Source organism: Cololabis saira, chromosome 5, assembly GCF_033807715.1.
Source record: "Cololabis saira isolate AMF1-May2022 chromosome 5, fColSai1.1, whole genome shotgun sequence".
Classification (NCBI taxonomy): Eukaryota; Metazoa; Chordata; class Actinopteri; order Beloniformes; family Belonidae; genus Cololabis; species Cololabis saira.
In genome coordinates, this window is record NC_084591.1 from 32,932,909 (window position 1) to 32,956,496 (window position 23,588).

A 23,588-nucleotide genomic window follows, 5' to 3' on the forward strand; every position below is an offset into this window, starting at 1 on the left:
CATGGGAGACTCAATGACTCTTTTTCTTTGCTTCAAAAAGAAAATCATCCCAGAATATACCACAGGTTCTTGCAGAATACATGTTTCTGTGCTCAGAAAGTTCAGGTGGTCTCTCCGGGGATATCAGCCACACTGCAGCGCCCACGAGTTCACTTACAGGTGGCAACACTTCATCACGTGTACAGTTGTGGGTGGGTTGGTGCTGTCCAGTCTGGAGGTTGTAGACTGGTGTGTGCGTGCGTGCGTGCGTGCGTGCGTGCGTGCGTGCGTGCGTGCGTGCGTGCGTGCGTGCGTGCGTGCGTGCGTGCGTGCGTGCGTGCGTGCGTGCGTGCGTGCGTGCGTGCGTGCGTGCGTGCGTGTGTGTGTGTATCAGTGGACAAATATGTATATGTTTTTTTAACAACAAATATTTTGTGCTGTCAGTGGAAAACAAGCGTCATCGTTGTTGGGTTCACAGCTCAGTCAGTTTACTCACGTTTGAGTCGAGGAGGTCGATGCTGTCCAGGCTTTTGCTCCTGTGGATGCGGCCCTTGATGCGGCGGAGTGATGGCTTGCCCTGAACCGTGCTCGCAGAGGAGTCTGCGGTGATGGAGCCCGCAGTCGGGCTGGGGTGAATCCTGAAGAAGAGAAACACAACAGCACAACATCAGGGCAGGTGAGCACACAGCAGACAATGGTTGTACCACGACAGGACGCCGCGCCGCGGGTTGGATCTCATAGAGCGGACCGCAGCCTCAAACGTGGCTGCGCCCTGCCAGATCTGAGCCCCACGGCAGCCAAACTTAGCTGGGTCGTGGTGAGACGCTTGGCAGACCGGGCTCCGACGCTCCCAGGGAACGTTGCGCTCTTCACAAACGGCACACTTTAAAAGCTCTTTCGGATCCTGCTGAGCACTGAAGTCTGCCTGCCTCTCACCCCTTTGTGTTTCCCATGTTGGATTCCTAATGATGTGTCGTGTTTGCAATAAAGCAAAATCAAGCAAATTGTTCATCTGAGCCAGGAGGGCCCAGCGACTACACCCGCCTCCTGTGGAGTTATTAAGGGGGGTTCAAAGACGCTGGAGCTCTGCTCAGTAGCCGGCCGAGCAGCCCCCCAGGTTTGAAGACTCAGCTACATCTATAGAGGCCATGTAGGCCACAACTTCACATATATGAAAGACGTGTGGCGTTCAGCCCGTCCCACTGACGGCCAAAGACTGTTTCATGACTTTCATGAATTGTTGGGTTTAGGGGAACACGTTATCTTTAATCTTTGATTGGTTGATACCAGTACTCGAGTTGTAAAAAAAAATCAGAGGGGATGGTGGATTTTATCATATGGGGACAGATAATTTGTGCTGATTACAAATAATATAATATATTACAAATAATAGCACTGAACAAAACACCTGCAGAAATACTGCAGGAATGACATAGCAGCAGTTAAATGCAGCCTTCTGTAAGCTTTAAATATCCACTGGGCTTACATCAAATACATCAAAACACAACAATAAAAAACAGTTTTCTGAACTTATCAATATGCCTCTGTCCTTCACAGGATAAGTAAAATGGATCACTGTAAAAACTCAAAATCTTAACAAGAATATTTGTCTTATTTCTATTTAAAATGTCTCATTTTAGTAAAATAAATCTCATTACACTTAAAACAAGACTCATCACTGGAAAAAACAACAATTTTCACCTGTTTCAAGTAGATTTTCACTTGAAACAAGTAGAAAAATCTGCCAGTGGAACAAGATTTTTTTGCTTGTAATAAGAAGATAAATCTTGTCCCACTGGCAGATTTTCCTACTTATTTCAAGTGAAAATTTACTTGAAACAGGTGAAAATTGTCAAATAAGTTATTTTTCTGGTGTTATTTTTCTGGTGATGACTCTAAATGTTGAAACAGCAGTAAAACCACATTCATTGATGAAATGACATAAGGGATGGAAAGGGGGGGTGGCAGTTTTACAGGGGGGATGATTTGGACCGTTTTTATTTCAGGGGGGATGCCATCCCCCCTCATCCCCCCTCAACTAGAGTACTGGTTGTTACTGGAAGCACAAGGGGTCACGGGTATCGTGTAGATTGTCGCTGTCAGGCAGAAGAGGTCAGGGGACCACCTGATGCAGCCTTACGGCGTCCTGAGCTCTCTAAAGATACCGCCCAGAGCTTGTTTGTGTGATCCGACCTGGGCCAGAGTCCGCTGTTACCGGCTGAGACGAACATCTCTGCTGCTTTTCACTCAGCTAAACTCCTCTTAAGCTGTGTTCAGTTGAAGTGAACAGAACGATAATACATACTGTAAGTAAATACAAACTCTCAGGTCCATACTTATGCAACACGTCGAGCATTAGATCTGCATCTTCCATAATGTGTTACAACCAGGGGTAAATATGCAATACGGTACAGGGGTGTCAAACTATGGAATACATTTAGCAAAAAGATGCTTCTCTGTACAAGGTTTTAAAGGATGTCTGAAACACCACCTAATTTTTGTTTTGTAAATGGAACTGCTCTAGCATAAGTAATGGATGTACTGACACATTTTATCGTCTTGTCTTTATCGTGTAATCTCCTTGAAATTATTTTTTGTTTGTGTTTATTTGGTTTGTTATTTAGTCACTTATTTTATTATTATTTATTATTATTTTTGTTTGTTTCTTAATTACTAATTTGTACTCTTTATCGTTATTCATATATCCGATCATTTTTCTTTTGTGTAAATTCTTTGTAATTTTCATTTATTTCTATCATCTATAGATTTCTAATTGCTCATTTGTATATTTTGTTCTTATAAGTATGATGTTAAATTTTATGTTAACTATAGGTGGAGGCACCTGATAAGCTCTTTGAGTTTTCGCCTCTTCCTACACTTTAATTTGTAAAGTTGTTACTTTTATTTGTGTAATTTTTAACTGTGCAAATAAATAAATATAAATCTAAATCTAAATAAATAAAAAGAGCATGTGACAAATTGTCAGATAATAGGAAGGGCAGAGAAGGAGGTGGGTGTGGCCTGTCTGAGGTCTGTTCTTAACTAGTAGTATGCATGAATGGCGCCACATCCTGAAGGATGCAAGACTCTTCCTGTGTCTTTATCAGGGCTACAAGCTCCTCCATCCCTCTCTCACTACCCATGATGCTCAGCGGAAGAATAAAACATGGCGTTAGCCTTTCCCTTTCTCCTGCTCCACATCTCTGACCTTTCCTCTGTGACTTGTTTTGGCGTCTTATTCCCGTCCTGCTCTCTCGTCATGACAAATGTTAAAAATGATCATGATCACCTGCAGAAACCCCTGAAGCAGAGCGGCATCCAGACAAGCCTTGACGTTTTAATAAACTGGAACATCTGACCCGAGCTACAGCGAGAGGAGGCCCCTCTGGACTTCGTACCGGTTTCTCTGGAGTCGTTGCTGACAGACTCACGTAAAACCCCCTGGCAAATGTTCAAACCCCTGCATCCCACAGGAGGTGCCTCCTGGAGTCGGCGTTGGAAGATCTGAGGGGGCATCGTTCTTATCATTCACTGACAAACACTTTTCTTAGAAGGGAGCTACTTTAAATTCAGAGCACAGTTTCAGCTTTAGTTTCCTCTCTGAAGTCAACACTGATGCAAAAAAAAACAAAAAAAGAGAAGAGAGAGACACCACTTTGATCAAAAACTGCCTCTTTGGCAGCAGTGTTTTCTGCTTTGTTTTAGGCAGCAGGTTAAGCTCTCGCTGCGTGACACGCTGAGGAAACAGCAAGTGTCTTCTTGGCCCTGGGAGGAGGAACACGTGCAGGTCCTGGACCGGTCGCCGTATGTCTGAACACAGAAAATCCATTTCAAAAGTTAATGGAAAAAGATCTATGCCAAGCCCTCTGACGGGCAGATGACCACCACAGAATAAACCAGATGTTCCCAGAGGAGGTTGAGCAGATGCCTGACGCCAACACAAAGAGAGGATGGGGAGCGTGTGCACGCTTCGACCCGTCGCAGGACTTCATGGGTCTATCAGGCTGCCAGGAGCCAGCTATGATTAGCTCACGCTGCTTAATCAGCAGGTCAATACGCAACGCCACGCTCCAGTCCTCCCGTCTCGCTGGTGCTATTACAGTAACCCAAAGCAGCAGTCTTGACCAGCACGTGCTGCACACGCACAGACGTCACTGGAGGAAAGGTGCAGGTGAACATAAAATGAAGCGTTACATAAACCTAATGGACTTGTTGTGACTTCCCTGCAGGCCTGCAACAGAGTGTGAAGTTCATTAAGTCAGGTTAATGCAAATCTTTGTCTGTGAGCAGGAAGGGGATGGGTTTTTAAGACTGCAGGCAAAGGGAACATCTGTTTGCAAAGACTAATCCTAATTTAGAGAGCTGCTGCTGCTCTGCCTTCTTCAAAGGCGAGCGGAGCCGCTCTTCCTCTGGTGAGTGCGCACGTGGCGTGCGCAGCTCCCTGTAGGTGGATGGCGTACGCGTCCAGGCAGGGCCGTGTGTAATCTCACCGCCACACGCCGTCATATCAGCGGAACGGCGAGCTGCACGGACCGCTGGTCCAGGAAGGGAGCAGAATTAAAGCTGCAATTACTGAAAAAGCCATTTGACGTTTGGATGAAGCAGCGAGCTGTTTCTGTGGAAGAGATCAGACGCTCCATCATTTTTATGGTTTCAGTTCAAGCCTGCCACAACCTTGGGTCTGTTTAAAAAGATATATTCATGAAAGAGGGAAACCCAGTAGCCTGTAATGAAAAGGATCTTTCAGAACTGTCATTACAGCTTCGTGTAGATCTTTTTTTACCCCTTTACACCCTCCCTCATGTTCTAATGTGGCATTTGCCCCCGTCCCGGGGGGTCCGGGGTGCAACGGGGCTTCATTTCTATATTTTGCTTCTTAAAGTCACAAGAGCTCAAAAGATATTTCTTGAACGCTAATAGAGATCGTTAAAGAGGAAATACAAGAAATCCCTCAAATGCAGAAAAAGAACTACAAGATTATTTTAAACTGCATCCACAATCATTTCTTTCTTCTTTGGATAAAACCTCAGTGCTACTGACTTAAACTCACTTTTTATCAGTATTACTTGGATAAGAAGGCTAATGTGACCGGACGCCTGTGTTTGAACACGATGAGGTGGCGTGTGCTGTGGCGTGTTTCTGCCTGGCCTGTGTGCTGGTGCGTGTGTTCGGCTCCATTAGAGAGGACGCAGGAGTCTTGATCCCTGTGATCCCGACCTGAAACTCACCCACCAGTTGTGCTCTGCTGACCGTGTCCCGATAATCAGCTGATTCTGTCCTAACTCTGACCTGCGGACACGTTTCACTGGAGAGCTAAACACAATCTGAGCAGACCTCAGCGCTACATAACCATCTGTACGCACTCCCTGCACGTGTTAAACATCTACAACTCAAAGAGTTAATGAATGGGGCTCCAGGGGGCGGCCGGAGGTCTGGGTGTGTTTGTTTAGGTGACCTTCTGCTTATGTGGATGGTGCATCAGTTTTAAATTATGTTTCTCATGTGTTTAAGACAACAACCCTGTTATGTGCTTGATTGCGGTGTATTACTGAACCAACTGTACTTGGTTCTGTCCTGTGTCAAGCTCTCACATCACAGATGTCCTCGGTCTGTTCCCTCCTACAAAAACACAAATCACAACATCTGACTCAGGCTTCTAGCATGACGTCCATGTAGCATCGCTGCAACCAAGCCGGATGTTGAGTTAGTTGTGATTCAGTTCTGTTTGCACATATCTGCTAACGATGTCAATTAATATGCTTAGAAACAAAAGCAACAACTGGGACAATCTGTGATATTTACAGTCTGATGACTCAACATTGTCCACCGAGGTCCTTCAGCTGTGCAGCTGCTGCTGACTTATGTCCTGAAAACTCAACTGCTGATGACCTCTAGCCTGACCAATCATCCTCATCATTTCCCTCTTAGTCTGGTTCCTCTGCATTCAACTGTGGTTTCCACGGGGACGGCACCGACAGATGGAGACGAAGCTACGGCCGGACACGATCAGTCAGCGTATCATCACAGTCATGCAGTGAAGTAGGAAGGTGTTAGACGCATCGGGCAGGTTTTAAATACTTGCTCTGGACACTCCTGTAGGAGCAATTCCCTAAAGCCCGCCCCCAACCCATTGTGATTGGTTTGGTACATTTTGTACCAATCAAAATGATTGTGAGTGTGAGGCAAACTAAGCCTGATTTCATGATTATATTTATTGTGAAGTGAATGAGCATGCCTGGCTAGGCTATTAGCTCCATAACTTACAGTTTTTGAGACATGTCAGACAAATATTGTATTAAGATTGTCAAACACAAATTTATGCTTCATTTTGTTCTATCAACCTTGCTCGTCATGATGCCACAGACACACCAGCGATAACGCATGAATACAAACGAGTTGTCTGTGGAAACGTCATACTGACAGATACAGACCATAAATAAAGTCCACATGTGCAGTATTTTTTCATAAATAAAGACCACATGTGCAGTATTTTTTCATAAATAAAGACCACATGTGCAGTATTTTTTCATAAATAAAGACCACATGTGCAGTATTTTTTCATAAATAAAGACCACATGTGCAGTATTTTTTCATAAATAAAGACCACATGTGCAGTATTTTATCACAGATCAAATACTGACTCTGTTCAGCAATCACAAAGGCATTGATTAGAAGAACTACATCCTACCTGCATGAATATAAATACAGAATTAGTTTGTAAAATGACTCGCGTTGTACATCAGAAACAGTCTTTAGAAACAAAGTAAGTGACTTTAGTTAATTGGTCTCTGTAAAGAGTGAAGAGGTGTCGGAGCGGCTTCGTGAGTACGTGGAGAAACAGCCGTGGGAGCTGGAACATCACAGGAGGCTTTAATCTGAGGGAAACCTCTCATCCTTTCCTTGGGGGGTAATGACGAAGGACTATGATGGACCAGAGACGAGGACTAAAAAGTGCACGTGATGAACTGGTGACCCCTGCTAAGGTTACAGCTGCGCCCTGACTTTGGGGGCATCGCTCCTCTGACGGCGGTGAAGCTCTTTCAGTAACCGCCACAGGAGCGCGACGCCGAACACTCTCAGTGATTTAACTGCTCTAAAAATCCAACCGTGGGGGCTACGATGTCTCTCTGTTTGTATCTGCGTGCCGATGATCGCTCATTTTAACACGGAGTGCTTTGTCCTCCCCTCATTCACAGAAGTTAGCTAAGCCTCTCAGATAACAACACTCCGTCAGTGTGATACGAGCTCTGAGATAGATTGTGATTCAGTGAAAGTCGCAATCATTCAGTAGCACTATCGACCCCCCCGATTCCTAATTAACAATCTCCGCTTTCAAGTATGACATTCATCCAGTTGTAATTAGGGATAGTGAGTCGCCCATGGAAACGAGCCGACAGAAATCTGGTTAGAGGGAGGAAGAGGAGTGAAAAGAGGGCTGTCTTGATGTAAACAAATGGAGAAGGCCGCAGGAAGGGGAGGCGGAGAGTGAAAGGTGGTCACTGCAATATAATGTAGCACACAGAGTAATGAGGACACTGAGGAGGTGGACAGACCAGACCAGGACACATGCTGGAGGCCCAGTGTGGATAAACGAGGTTTAATAGGCATGATGATGACAGAGGGGGAATAAACACAGGACAGGGTCATGTTTCATGCTTTAGACTTTATTCATGAGTTACAGCACAGCAGTGAGGACCAGAGTGGGGTTAAGGAGGAGGGGGTGATGGCTACCACATGGTTAAGCTCGGTGATGATGACACCTCCGGCAGGAGAAGGTGCAGTGGAGGCCGGATATGAAGTTACAGGCAAAGAGAGGAAACAATGATGAGGCTATGACACTCAACTTTACAAACTAACGGAGAATGACGTGGCTATACAGACACTTGTATTCCCAGGCGCGTGTACAGGCATGCACGCACGCACACAAACTCCAAGCATGCGGAGTAGTTGACTTACCTACTGTGTGCATCTAGCACAGTAGGTTTATGATGGTTGCAACATGGTGCAGACCGGCTGCAGTGGCCGACAGGAGTATTATGTCATGTCGAAGGGAGACGGACGCATTTCTTTTTTTTTTTTTTTTTTGGTGTCTCATCATGTTCACGAGACATGGGAGGCGACGGCTCGGCTCATGTATCTCCCCTCCTATATCCTCCCAACCTGCATCGCATCATCATCATCATCATCATCATCATCCCCATCAGCAGCAGCAGCAGCATCAGCAGCAGCATCCCCATCATCCGCAGCACAGATTGATACTCACCACATACGCTTCCTGGGTGGAAGACAATGCTCTTTGTTGGAGGCGGTCACCCCCAGAGCCAGCTGCATAACAGTAATGTATTTCTGGTAGTTCACCATGGTACTGTCCGCCGCTACTAAAAATCCAACCCCAAAGAAAAGCACAGGTGACCATATATTTGTCTTTATTCCCTGGCATCCGCCTCCGCTGCGTCTTCCGCGCTCAGCATCACAACGCCATTTCCAGCGCTGAAGGACTGACAGTGGAAACACTCCCCGAGGAGATGCTGAGACTGTGCCGAGCCGCTGCGACCCATGTCTGCAATGACACTCTGACCGGGCTCTAGCGCCGCAACACGGACCGACGATCCATCCAGGGGGGCGGGGGTGGTGGGGGGAGAAGGAGAAGGAGAAGCCGCCTCTCGGGTTTTCTTCCTTTCTTCAAATGAAAACGGTCAGGATGTGGACATCATCTCATTCCTCCCGCCTCTTCCCTCCCATCCAGGGTTGGAAACACTCTCTGAAAAACGCTGCAGCGTCCAGGCGTCCGTGTGTGTGTGAGAGAGAGAGGTAGGGGAGTGTGTGCGTGCTTGTGTGTGTGTGTGTGTGTGTGTGTGTGTGCGGTTGTGTGTGTGTACAGTGTAAGTATAGTCAGAGGGGAGAGACTGGGTGGGAGGGGAGGAGGAGGAGAGAGAGAGAAAGAGAGAGAAAGGAGGAGTATGTGTGTGTGGAGGGGGAGTCATTCATTTACAAATGCTCGCTTATCTGTTTAGAAGCAAAAGTTTGTCTAAAAATGACACCTTGGCTTTTATTGGAGTGTCTTCCTGTTACGTAACGAGTGCAGGAGGCGGCTGGCTTACAGGGGTGTAGGTAGAAACTCGGTGCTCCCAGATCCCCCCTGAAACCCCCCCCCCCCCCCCCCCCCCCACACACACAGAAATTAATGATTGTTGAATTGTGTTTGCCCTCTGTTTCTCACAAGCCCTTGCAAATAAACCGGGAAAACAAGTAGGACGCAACCTGGAAACGGGGCTAGGGTCACGGCGTCGCTGAGAAACAAAATCAGAGTTGAAGACCCGACGAGTTTCACCTGGAATTACGATGGGAATAACGGCCGGACTTTCCTGCTCGTTCGGCCTCATTCGGGAAATCTCCGTTAAATCTGTGAGTCCATTATAAATTCCCTCCTCACCAGAACCTGCTCTGAATCCACCACGTAAACCATCATAACAATGGGTTTTAATGGACAGAATCGCCGGCAGAGTGGCCGTGCACTCTCACATCTCATTAGTCGGCATAAATGAACCTTTAGTCACGAAACATGTGTAAAGAGAGCAAGAGAGCCTGAAGACGAGCAAAGAATCATTCATTTAGCTCTGTTAGCATAGGCTACAGGTAGGGGGCACTTCTGGACGTTGTCTCTGCTGGAGAAAACTGTCTGGATAACGTGAGACCTTCTCCTCAGAGAAGTCCAGGGGAGAGCTTATACTTGTTTTATGTCTCCTGAATACTGTATAGTATACTCAAGTCCTCTGTTTCTAATGTATTCTCATATTTATCTGCATATTGTGAAAATAACAAACAATAAAAACCAAAACCTTTCCTTATTGTCTGACAAAAACACAATATTAACTTTCTGCGTGCACGTCACTCATCTTCTAGTCCAGCCTTTCTCAACCGGGGTGTCGCGGCACCCTGGGGTGTCGTCTGATTGCTTCAGGGGTGTCGTCAAAAAATTACCTATTCTGATATTTCATATATAAAAACTATAAATCTAATATTTTCGCGACCATTCGGCGCTCCGTGTGTCTAGTCTATTCCATAATACTTCATTTCTGCATGGAAGTCCAAAGCAACAGAAAAAGTGGTCGATTGGGCGATATTTCCAGGAAGCACCTCTTAGCTTCCAGCGTCGTTTACTATCCTATGATAATTAATTAAAAGGTGCAACGACAACAAACATCTGTCAAGCGGAGGCTGAGATGCTAAAAAATACAGTCGAACTCATCGCAATCGTGCACGTGACCAGCCCTGTGCTCAGGTAGAGGGGGAGGTGCCAGTATGTGTGCAAGGTGTAAAGATTTTTAATATGACTTTACAGAATAAAAGGTTTGGGCTCAGCTTTCTGCACGTTTCTCGTGACGCGTCATGTTTCAGCATCGCAGAAGAACCTTTTACATGTTTCTGTGAGAACAGGCTGAAGCATCAGTTGGAGTGAGAGACGTCGTCCGGGTCTTCGGAATAAATAAAGGCCACGTTTTAACCTTTTCCAGGAACGAGGGAGTCGTTTTTCTGCTCCTCAGGGCCTGATAAACGTTTTATTATCATTATTTTAGATATGACTCTTGAGGGTGCTTGAACTGCTGAACGTTTCCATGTCAGCTTATACTTCAGGTTGCCAATGTAAAATAATTAGGTCATACATAAAGATGCATGATCAAACGGGATTGTGTGTGGTAAGTTAGTGCTGATGTGGCTTTTAAAAAGGTCCCCCTCTTGAGTCCATAACGCTGCAGTCTTGCAGTCCTCGCACATCCCAGAGTAATGGGATCAGTGTAACTTTTGCAGTGAAGTAATGGGACAGAACAGAGAAGCATGTTCCTTTCACTCATCAGAAAAATGCTATCCGTTTCACAGGTCAGTGTTTCCGTCGGGGGGAATGACGAGAACGCGCATCAATAATGTAATACACATCACAGCCTGCTGGAGAATAATGCATAATCTGTCAAAATAACCGTTTCAGAGCGCGCCTCGCTTGGGAGATGAGCACGGGACGCGTTTGCTGCGAGTGTGCAGGCTGCATGCAGATTCAGGACATTTAGATGTGCACGGCAGGACCAGTGCACGGCCAAATCTGCAGTTCTGAACTCCCCTTAGCGACTCGTACGCCCCAGTCGCCTCAAAATTAGGTCATCCTCGACCGCTGCGTGCACGTGTAAAATAATGAAAAAAAGAAACAAACATAATCTGCTTTTAGTTGCTTCAACAACAGCAGCCACTCGTTTATATCTTTAACTCAGAGGAGCTTAGATGGTGCAAAAGTACAGCTCATCTTTATTCAGCATTCTAGGGGATCTAAAATATTTCTTTACAAGTTCAATAACAACTCTTTTGTACGAAACTCATCCAGAAGAGTCTTTACAGAAGACGACCTTTGTTCAGTCTCCTTGTTTCTAAAGTGCCGGACATACAGTTAAAGGGGACCTATTATGAAAAACACGTTTTCTCTTGCTTTAACATATATAAAGTGGTCTCCCCTCAGCCTGCCAATTCAGAGAAGGAGGAAAGCAACCAAATTCTGCAGTGTCTGTACAGCCGCCCGGATGAGCCATCCAGTGTGATGTGGCTTCTACGAGCCGTTCAGATTCTGCTCCTGTCATTACGTAATGTCAGGAGCGATGCGTGAAACCACGCCCACAACTAACTCCGCCGGCCGGAGCTTCCGCCATTTTTTCCTAGCGGTGTATCGCGTCATTCAGGCAGCCAATCAGCACAGAGCCTCATTATCATAGCCGCCCCTTCAGAATCCAGCATAGATAATGAGGTTAGAAACTGGGAAGATAAAGACATGGCTCAGAGACTGAATTTCTAATTTATTTAGCAAAAACAATCAAAAGCTTGTTTTTAAGACATTCAAGGCCTGTTTAAAATAGGTATTAGATGCCATAATAGGTCCCCTTTAGACCCTGCTGTTGACAGCGCCGTGATCTGGAGTGTGTTACGTTCATAAAGGTGGGATACCCAGCAGCGCGGCCCCGGGGCCTCGGGGGGCCCGACCCGCCCGGCAGCAGAAGCAAACAGAGGGTGGCTCGGGTCGTTTTTCAGTCAGTAGACTGACACGCTGGTGCCGTTGCGGGTAAGTCGATTAGTCTGGACTCTGAGCCGCTTTCTCACCCGAGTTCAAGGAGTGCACGTCTCACTCTCACCAGACGGACTTAACAGAGACGTCTGAGAGGCCAGATGAAAGGAGGGTCTTGGATCTGTCGGCCCTGAGTGAGTTGGTCCAGGTAAAGAGAGCGTAATGATGCTACAAGCACTTTGTGGTAAAAGGATTAGCGTGTTTGTTTGTGAAGAACAGATCAAGAGGAAGCACAAGGCCTCAATTAACCCAAGACAATGTGTCCTGGCAAACGATCACACACTCTGGAGGTAGGTAGATTCCTGTTGGATTATATGTATATATATATATATATATATATATATATATATATATATATATATATATATATATATATATATATATATATATATATAAATATATATATATATATATATATATATATATATATATATATATATATATATATATATATATATAATATATATATAAACATATACATGTACATACATACATACACACACACATATATATACATATATATATATATATATATATATATATATATATATATATATATATATATATATATATATATATGGAGTGTATATATGTATATATATATATATATATATATATATATATATATATATATATATATATATATATATATATATGTGTATATATATATATATAAACATACATGTATACACACACACACACATATGTATATACACATATATACATATATATAGATGCTAACTGCATTTCCTTGCCCTGTACCTTTGACATGTGTAATGACAATAAAGTTGAATCTAATCTAATCTAATACACACACAAATATAAACACGTATACGTACACATACATATACATACACATATATACAATTATATACTCACATATACACACACATATATAAACACATATATACACATATATATATACGCATATGTACACGCACACACACACACACACACATATATATATAAATATACATACACACACACATACTGTATATACTGTATATATAAATATATCACATATATAGGCGTACAGACGCACAGACATTCAGGCGTTCAGACATACAGACGTACAGTGCCGCAGTTTAGTGCCAACGGAGGATTTATACCTCTTCTACGGGGTAAGGGAGCCGCTCGACTCAACTTCCTCCCGAGTTTCTGTGAGGTATTATGTATTTGAGATCTGTAGCTTCAGGCTACCAGATACTTTCATCTTTGGACAGAAATGAGACTCAGCAGTAATTGTTCAAGGCTGTTATTCACCTACGTGAGAACATATAGCGCCTTCAGGGAGCTAAAGGAAACCAGCCAGAATGTTGCTCTCCAATATTTTCTTACTGATCTCTTGTTGAAGGTACAATCCTGTCATGAGTCTTGCACTGAACTGGCCCAGGTTGTTAGGGTTAGGGTTACATTAGGGTTAGCGCAGCACCAGTGATGTACAGATGATAATCATCAACACAACAGTCATGCATGACGTATCCGTCACATAAGCTCCAGACATTTATTCACTTCTTCTAGAGGCTGATATGAAGAAGTGACGCTTCTTCACCAGTGTTTTCAAGTTTATTTGTACCTTTCCACCTGCATCCTGCTCATGGTGCCTTCAGAGGCAAATGGAAAAACCTGAACTCCCATATAGCAAACGTTTACCAGTTAAAAAAGAAAGCTAATTAGAAGTTGGATTTCATGGATATAAGACATCACACAAGGTGATGGTGGGATATCGTCTCCTCATACTTTGCTCAAGTTAAGTAAATGATATACAGTACTTGCGGCTGAGAACGTGTTCATGCTCCCGTCAACGCAAAACAACACCAGAAAAGATAGAAGCATGTGAAATAAGATGGGCGGTGGGTCCCGAGGTTATGGTGTGAAGAATGCTGCTCTTGTGCTCAGGAAAATAAAATTCTCTGTTCTACCCATCATCATCTTTTATCCCCTTTAAAACAGTGATTAAAGCTTCCACTTTTCTCTTCCACTCTTAAAGGTTCTAACGATCCCGCTGCAATTTTATGGGCTGAGATGTTTTAGAAAATCACAGCATTTACAACAATGCTCGTGCACAGCAGCACACTAAAGTGAGCATCGGGCCTCCTCTGAAATGTAGATCTGCCCTTTTTTTGGTTGCCAGCCGGTTACTTCTGGGTGACTGGAGGCAGAAGAGCCTTTGGGGCATTAGAGGGGCCTAAATTCATCCTTTGCTCATATGCTCAAAAAAAAAATCCCCCAACCAGTACCTGCAGGGGAGGAAGCCTCTGATGTCGTCTCTGTGCAGAAACCCAACATAAAAACGAAAAGAAAGCTCCAGGCAATGAAGGAAACGTGGCTGGTCAACAAGTTTAAGTCGAGTTGTCCGAGCTTAACAGCACCACAGCCTGGATGCCCCTGGTGGGAGGACACGAGAGGTTCAGAGGCGGTTCTAGACCCCCATGTGAGGACCAGGACCTGCAGAGGTGAAGCCCTGTAAGTCAGTCAGAGGTCAACCCAGTTCATGTGCTTCTCTTCTTCCAGCCTGGTGGGAAAGAGTCTGTGTCCGTGTCTCGTGTCGCTGTTCCCCGCATATTCATGGAGGTCATTGTTGTTGCATAAAGCAGAGTTTTATGTAGGTTGATAATCACATGCAGGACAGACAACACACACGTTGGTTCATTGAGCTTCCTACGTTGTCTATCCCCCAGAAACACAGCACAGTAAAAGGTTCCTACCCTGGTATTTCTTTACCCGAGGTTTAAGTTGTTTTTTTAAAACAGTGTTTATGTATTCACATCGGTCAAATCAAGTGGGTGAAAGACTGAAGAATATTTAGATTCAAGGGCATCATGGGGGTGGATGTTAAACAGAGTTTACCCACGTGAATAAACACCTGTCATTTGTTACTAATGACACAGAAACGATGCTCAAAAGTATTCGATAGGTTGATTTTGGTGTTTCTGGCAGTACAGTGAGGCTGCGTTCAGACTGCAGACAAATCTGATTCATATCTGATTCCTTCTCATATCCGATTTTCAGGGCTGACTGGCCACACTGTTTTTAGCAAGTGTCCAAATCGCATCTGGCTCTGTTCAGACTGGGCCACATCATTGACTGATCTGACGGGTTGCCGTAGCAACGACGTCGGAGCGGAGGCGTCACCCAGCGCGTGTATTGTGTGACGTCATGTAATTGCGACAACAAAAACAATAACAAGATGGAGCCAGCTCACATCAGCAATAGTGGCCCTGGCACTGTCTAGTAGGGGTGTAGAGCATGTCAGAGGCATTTCCTTTCTTCCTCTGTCCAAGGACTGCTGTTTTCGGCATCTTCCGACTGCTCCATACCTGTAACGTAGCTCCACAACTCAAAATGGGCGGGTGGTTTGGCGCATGGGTCTGGTCTGGCGTCGCGTAGAGTGACGTCACGGACAGTCAAAACCGATCTGAGTGTTTGGAGCTGTTCAGATTGAGACGCATCTGCCCAAATGTGATATGAAACTACCTCCCGGAGGTGGTTTGATCTGGTTTGCAAAAATCGGATCTCATGTGGTTTGGGACTGTTCAGACTTCAAAAGAGCTAAAAATTGGATGTTGGCTGGCAGTCTGAACGCGGCCTTAAAGTCTGAGACAACGCCAGGCTGGGACTTGTCTCACTGGTGGGGAAACCTTCATGCTGGAACCAGGCAGTGATGTCACCGCGTCCTGCCGGTGGCGTCTCAAACCCTGCCAACGCTTAACTGATGCACGGCTAGTGGAGTCATCGGAGCAGAGCGCCACGGCAACAACCTACCAGCCGCCTCCGTTAACGAAGATGCTCCTGATTAATCGTAACCGCACGTCATCGTTGTCAGACATGTGAGACGCGGCCGCCATCAGGGGACGGGGACGCTGCAGAGGACTCGCATCACAAAAGTCTGTCTGGTTTTCACAAACATCGTTGGGAGCTAGTGTGGAAACCAGCGGTAGTGTGTCAGTGGGGAAGCACTGACACAGCAGTGGGTCAGTGCTGCAGTCTGAAGCCCGCTGCATATCCGTGCACACTCCTGCATATCCGTGCACACTCCACTGCAGCACTTTGATTTCACATAGGCATCTCCCCTCTGCATCTCCACGGCTCGCAGCAGCCAGCCCCACCATTACCCTTCTCACATGAGAACCCACAGCTGACGCCTTTTATTGTACCTCGTGTAACCACACACACACGCACACTAACACACGCACACACACATTGACGGCAGGGCACCCATACGCACACACACAAGCACACATAAGTGCTAATAACACACTAAAGCACTATTTTAGAGCGTAAATAGGACAGACGGGGCTGCCCTTCTTTCTCGTGTCCTCAGACTTGCTCGTCCACTTTATCCTGCACAGCAAAATCAGAGCTGCTCTGTGAGACTCAGAGGATGCTCCCAGTGAAATCAGGGCTGGTCGTGGGACTCGGAGGATGCTCCCAGTGGAGACAAACCCGGACGAGAGCCCCCAGAACCGCTGCCGCTGTTACGCTGTGATTTATTGCTTTTGCAGGGAACAAAGAGAGTTCACGGAGAAAGTCCTCTTCACATGAATCCACTGCACCAAGACGACCAGGAGTAAAGGAACGCACACACGTGCATGCACGCACACACACACACACACACACACACACACACACACACACACACACACACACACACACACACACACACACACACACACACGTACAGTCACACCTCAGTGCTGTCGCAGTGCTTTCTCTCTATGTGCTGTGAGGTGAGTCATCAGCACAGAGAAGCACAAGCCCACAGCTCCACCTAATCTCTCCTCTCCTCCTCCACTTCCTCGTCCTCCTCCACCTCCTCCACCTCCTCCACCTCCTCCTCCTCTCCAGCCCTCCGGCATCTCATTTTCTTCACCTACGGATGACTGCTCGTTCATCTCATATACATACAAGGCCTCAGATGAATCACGGCCCGGTGAACCACGTAATCCATCAGAAGTCTTTGACCTACTCAGGCTGAAACGAGTGCACCAGATATTTAATCATTTTATTTTTTAAACAAAAGCTTCCCCACCAGCCCCCTGTAAACAATTTGTCAACAGGTCTTGGAGGCAGAAGCCAGAGATGTGACTGCAGGTCCGTCCCAGTCAGCAGGACCACAGGCGGAAATGAGACGCCAAACTCGTAAACACGGTCCGTCGTTGAACTGCTTACAGCTGACAGTCAGCCTGTTCTGCCGAGAAGATGCTGGACTTTGTCCTCAAAAGCAGTGGTCCCCAACCTTTTCTGAACCGCGGACCGGTTTAATGTCTGACAATATTTTCACGGCCCAATCTAAAGGTGTAGCTAAATAAAATGACCGGCATTAAAAACTGTGGTATTTTCGCTATAGTAGTAGTAGTAGTAATAATAATAATAATAATAATAATAATAATAATAATAATAATAATAATAATAATAATAATAATAACAATAAAAAAACATCATTTTTGAAGAAATAAAATGAAATAATGGAAATTGTAAATGACCTATAATATCAGTGTTTCAATAAATGTGTTTTTATGTTTGTTTTCTCATTAACGTTATTTAAAGCCAGGCTTTTATTTTATTGTTATATATTAAGTAGACCAATATTTAGTGCTTTTATTTCGAAGGCATCTCACCGAGACCTCGTAAACATCCGCTTCGGACTTTAACGGTAAAAGTTTAACGGCAGTAGAAAGTGTCTGAAAGACTAAACTAGTGTCAGGAATGCTAAAGTGGAGTCTAACTGACACAAAAAGCACCTGCTGATGAGGATTTGTGCAAATTTTATACCGTATTTATGTCCAGCTTGAGTTTGGTCGCTCATGTATTGTGGTAGCTTTATTGCCAACCGAGCGAGCAGCTGCGTCGGTCTGTATTTAAGTTAAATTTATATGAATGTAGAAAGACTAACTATTTTATTTTATTTTATTCCTTTATAGCTCTTACGGTGTGTATTTACATCCAAGGAATAAAAACATTGTGAACCATCAGTTTGAGAGTCATCCATCATCAGTCGGGGATTCTACAGAATTTCTTTTTTTATAAAAAAAAAAATAAAAAAAAATTTCTTTTTTTTTTTTTCTCTCTGTGCGGCCCGGTACCAAATGACCCACGGCCCGGTACCGGGCCGCGGCCCGGGGGTTGGGGACCACTGCTCAAAAGGACGACATTGCAAAGCCAAGGTTTCCTAAACGGAGAACCAGCAGACGTGCTTCAATCTGCTACGCACAGACACATGCTGGCACACATCCTGGCATTTTTGAAGCCAAAAAATCATGACTTGAAGCAGTTTCTGTCCTAATTGTCCTCATCAACGACTTGAACACAGTTAACGCTGCTCGACACTTGACATTGTCCCACAACGGCGGCGTGCGGTAACTCGCAGGTTCCTCACAAGGGACATTTCCGAGAAGCATTAACAAAGCATGAGCAGATAAATATTTACTCTAAGTCCAGACGTCTCTGACCGACTTCATAATCCAAGTGTCATCGTCACAAAACGTCACAGAATGACATTTAAAAGCACTTACATGGCTTCGCTATCGTGCTGCATCTCGTGTGGAGTCCCTGTGTTCATTCTGGCGCTGTGTGCTGTTATGCTGTGTGGACTGTGTTGGTCTATGTCTGTCAGCCTGTCTGTCCGTGTGTGCATGTGTGTCACCACCCAGGGCCGCACCACCGGGATGCTGCCTCCATGCTGACTTAGCTGTCATACAGTAGAAAAAAAGGCCGCCTTAACGGTCCAGAGAGCACGTCAGCTCATCTTCCCCGTCCTCCTGTCACTTCGGGCAATCACAGCTATGCAACTCGCTCCAGCCGCCGTACCCCCATAACACAAGCAAGGTTACTCTCCAGAGGTCCAAACGCACTCAGACAGACACTCGTGATGCGCTCGGAGGGCGAGAGGCCTGACACGTGTGACAGAAGCAGCCTCGGCGCAGAACAATGCACCACTTTAACTCAGCAAATGTCAGTTTATGCTGATAGCACTGTCCAAGATTCTCAGCCGAACGTCCTGCAGGATAGAAGTGGGGACGAAGGAACACAACAAGCTCTCGCGCCACATACAGAAACGCCCACATGCAATTTTTCAGTATGTTCATTTGAGTGTTTGCTTCAGATAAATGCAGATAGATGATAGGACAAGAAGACGTGGACGTCTGCGGTGCAGATGATGAAGCAACTTTAAAAACATTTGTGCACGAGATGACACCATTACAGTCATGACGCACTTTGCATTGCAGTCACACTTATAAAACGTGAATCAGATGTTTTTTTAAATCAAATATATGCTCATTTTGAATTTGTTTTTAGCAAGATGTTTCAAAACAACCCTGGGAGCACCCAGAAGGTGGTTTGATTCTGTCTTGCTGAATTAAGCAATGTCTTCTCTGAGCAAAACGACATTATTTGACTTCATGTAGTAGCACTGTGGTAGCTTCACGCATGGAAATTATGAAAGGGAAGGCCAGAATGCAGAGTTGTTCTTTCCTAATGTCCAACAAAGTCGATAGTAATATCCGGTCATTTGTCAGTGCTTGAAAATACCACATAAATCACATAAATTAGTTTTTTATCAAAGACAGCTTGATAAAGTCTTCATAACTATGGAGGGAAATTGTAATGAAAATGACTCATAATGAGGACGGAGGAGCTTGTTGGTCTCCTCAGCGCTGCACAACACAGAGCCACATTCACATTTACAACTGTGCAAACATGGAGACGTTCATCTGCTGCTCTGAGGACACAAAACACCTGAAGTCTATTTTAAGAGACATCCTGTTCAGATACGATGGGAGATGGAGAGAAACCCGAGGCTTCAAAAGTTCTGCCCATGAATGTGTTTCATGTGCGGTGAATTTATTTCCCCTCTAATAAACAGGACTGACTGTATTCTCTTCAGCTTGAAGGACGAGAAAGTCTGTGAATTATCACACAACAGAGTAAATATCTTAGAGAATCCATCCATCCATCCATCCATCCATCTCCATCCATCCATCCATCCATCCATCCATCCATCCATCCATCCATCCATCCATCCATCCATCCATCCATCCATCCATCCATCCATCCATCCATCCATCCATCCATCCATCCATCCATCCATCCATGCTGCTTGTATCCACGATCTTGTTCTTCTGAGCTTGTTTCGCATTTTCGTTTTACCATCTGTAAATGCAGCCGGGGAGTGGAGGGGATCCGGTTTGGTGGCAGCAGAATGAGGTCTCTGTTTTTTGCAGATGATGTGGTTCTCTTGGCTTCATCAGGCCAAGACCTGGAGTGGTTCACAGCTGAATGTGAAGCGGCTGGGAAGAGAATCAGCACCTCCAAATCCGAGACCATGGCCCCCCGTTGGAAAAGGGTGGGGTGCCCTCTCTCCGGGTCAAGAATCAGATCCTGCCCCAACTGGAGGACTTCAAGTATCTCTGGGTCTGGTTCAGGAGGGGGGGAAGGATGGAGATTGTTGGGCGGACCGGTGCCGCAGTGATGCGGGCTCTGCATCGGTGTGTCGTGGTGGAGAAGGAGCTGAGCCGAAACCCGAAGCTCTCGATGTACCAAGTGATCTACGTCACAACCCTCCCGATCTGTGGGTCGTGACCCAAAGAACGAGAACAGTTTTCTTGGCTCGGTTTTATTCGTTTTTGTCTTTTCATGGCTGCTCACATTTTACTGTTGGCCTGGACGGCCACTTCGTCCTTGTATGTGACTGGCATCAGATCAGATATGAGCACAGATGCATATTTATGAGAAATGATATCAATGAGCAGTTTTAGCATCTGCTTTCCTGTCTCTTAACAATTTCAGTAAAATGTAATGCTAATTTCAGTGCATTTGGACGGTAATAAGACTCATTTTTGTTGTGTGTAAACATCGCTGGTTAACTCTCCAGGTTCTAGCAACACCGTCTTCACGAAGCAACCGTACGTTCTGCAGCGGACGTGAAAACACTGGACATGTGGCTGTCACATCATGTGGTGAACATGCACGGCAGCTCTCACCTGGAGTCAAACACAGGGTTGGTGTACATGGGGGAACGCTCAGGTTGCTCTCCTGGGCGGTTTGGGGGCACAGGAGGGCCCGATTTCCTACCTGGTCCTGGGACACCATCTGTGGGAGCAGATATTTTAGCTCTTTTTATGGCTCTATTAATTCACACTTCTCTGTTTTAAGTGGCAGGAGGATTCACAGGATTTTAACTGCAGGATTTTAACTGCAGGATTTTAACTGCAGGATATTAACTTCGCATAAAGAGGACACTCTGTTCTGTACGTGACTACTTATGCATGCTCAGTTTTTATGTAAATGTGGTGATGCATATTGATCTGAAGCAGTGCAAACTGCAGGCGCGTTGAGGCCATATGTTGTCAGAGGCTAGTTGGGAGCGCTGGCGGCTCAGTAATCCCCTCAGCCACTCAGATTTAAGAAGCTATTTTTGCTGGCTCTTAGTCTGCGGCTCTGGCTTACACAGCAAAGCAGTTTCCCTCCACTTTTATTGTTTTCCTTTTGTGTTCAGGTTGTCATAGTAAATTCAAGGAAAGAAGAAATAAGCAGAAATATTGAAAATCATTGAAAATCTGCAGCACATCAGTGAATTGTAGCTCAGTTTGATCATGTTTTTCATCAGGAGGGTCACGCAGGAGCTCCTGGCGTCTCCTGTTTGGGTGTTTAGCTAATCAACGTACCTTCTCCATCCAACAGAAAGGAGGTGAGCAGATGAGGACACACCTCCTCCAAAACACTGCAGAACGAGCAGAAGGCTGCAGGCCCCTTGGAGGACAGGTGGTCCAGGAAAACCTCCGACCGTCTCCTGTTGGTCTCCTGTCCCAGTATCTCCTTGTACTCCACCAGTGAAAAAACTTTACTATACACCAGGTAGGGGAGCACGGTGTTGACGTCCAGCTCGCCCAGGATCTGTTGCCGGTGCTCTTTGAGGATCTTAGCTGCCCATCTCTTCCTCTTCCTGGTGCATGGCTTCCTGCCAGACCTCTGCTGCCTCTTATGTGTCCTCACAAACCACCTCTTGGTGCCACTGCCGAACATCTTCAGGTTAAAGAATCCCACCAAGATTTCCTCCACAGCTCTGTCAACGCAGCTCTCGAAGGAGGGTAGGCGCATATTTCATGCCAGCAGAGAGACTATGCCACATATTTCTCTGAACCCTCTCTTTGTTGTTGTCTGTGTCGCTTATCTGGGGCAGGAAGAGGACAATCTGGACAGTAGCTGATTTCTAGCTGGGTACTTAGTGACTTTAAGAAGATTAACAGCTGCTTAAGTGTACCGATGCACAGAGCTCCCCCTGCTCAGACATCCTCCACACATCTCACATTAGCATGCCTCCCTTGTTGGGGGATCAAACATTTACTGAGGAAGTAATTTAATCATAATATTAAAAAGTTTCTTTCTTTTTTTTTTGACTACCTCTTGGGGGATTATACTAAGCAGCCATGTCAAAGACTGCTCTTATTTTTGGGAACTGCTGACTTGCCTAAACATCAAAACAAAACCTTCCCCTCCACACATTGTGGGAAGTAAAGTGAATGAGACGTCCTGTTTTAATCTGCCGCCTGAGCAAGAAACCGCCATCAGCACCCCAACGTCTCACCTTCCTGGTTACGGCTGTGCATGAGTCACCCGATTAAAGCAAGATTAAAACGTTTAGTTATGTGCACTGACCCGTATGTATAGGTGTCACTGCTGCACGGCGGACAAGCGTTTACAGATAATAGGATGAAACAAGGACATTTAAAGGGGAAGTTTGATGTTTTGAACTGAAAATCAGCAGAAACCAATATGACCTTGTATTTTATCCAGCTGTTACAAAGAAATGAGGACAGCCGGCTCGTCACCAGAAGAGGGTGCCATTTAAGCAGCTCCTCACTATCACAATGTGTTGTTTTAAAGACAAAAAAACTACTGTTAAAATCAGTATCTCTGCGCTGTAATATCCATCTCGCGTGATGTTATAGCACAATTATTATAGTCATTATTGTGATTATTATTTTTATTTTCCGCTAAAAGTAATTCTGTTTGACAGTTTAAAGGAGAAACATTCATGTTTTTGTGCAGGAAACCAAAGAAGCTCCTTGTGTCCTCGTCTGCTCGTCCTGCACGACTCCGAAGATCACAGAACACTTGTTTGGTACGGCAGTTGAGTAATGTCTGTGCACGTGTCTGGCTCCTCACAGCAAAGTTGCTCTGCAGAGATCCGTGCTAATTTGCTACAACAAAAAAATGCACTAAAAGAAACCTTTAAATTCTCCCTGGTCTTCCTGTGCAGGGGTGGGGACCCTGGTCCTCCAGGGCCGCCGTCTCCTCGCATCAACAAACCTGAAGTTAATGGTCGTTATCAGACTGTCATCCAGGCCTGCACAAGTCTGTTGAGACAGCCGGATGTATCTCTTGCTGAAGCTAGGAGACACCCAAAACCTGCAGGCCCTCGAGGACCAGGATGGCCTTCCTCTGATCTGGTACTAACCCTTACCTTACCCCTGATCCAGTAACTAACTCTACCCCCCATTTTCTG

General features: G+C 45.3%; 1 protein-coding gene across 11 annotated transcripts in view; it reads right to left on the reverse strand.

Annotated features, from left to right (window-relative positions):
* The window catches only part of tjp1b (tight junction protein 1b), a 91,034-nt gene extending 68,764 nt beyond the window's left edge, over positions 1 to 22,270 (reverse strand). For 6 of the 11 annotated variants that reach the window (XM_061721623.1, XM_061721618.1, XM_061721621.1 and 3 more), the window contains exons 1-3: positions 21,748 to 22,270; positions 21,064 to 21,172; positions 476 to 617 (exon numbers count right to left, since the gene is read on the reverse strand). In XM_061721623.1, the coding sequence (XP_061577607.1) occupies positions 476 to 617; positions 21,064 to 21,172; positions 21,748 to 22,180 (684 nt within the window). In that variant the 5' untranslated portion in view covers positions 22,181 to 22,270. Of the gene's footprint in view, positions 1 to 475; positions 618 to 8,242; positions 8,638 to 21,063; positions 21,173 to 21,747 lie in introns of those variants that run through there. The other 5 variants (XM_061721631.1, XM_061721625.1, XM_061721624.1 and 2 more) reach the window with 3 other exon arrangements.
* Between the last annotated feature and the right edge of the window lie 1,318 nt (positions 22,271 to 23,588).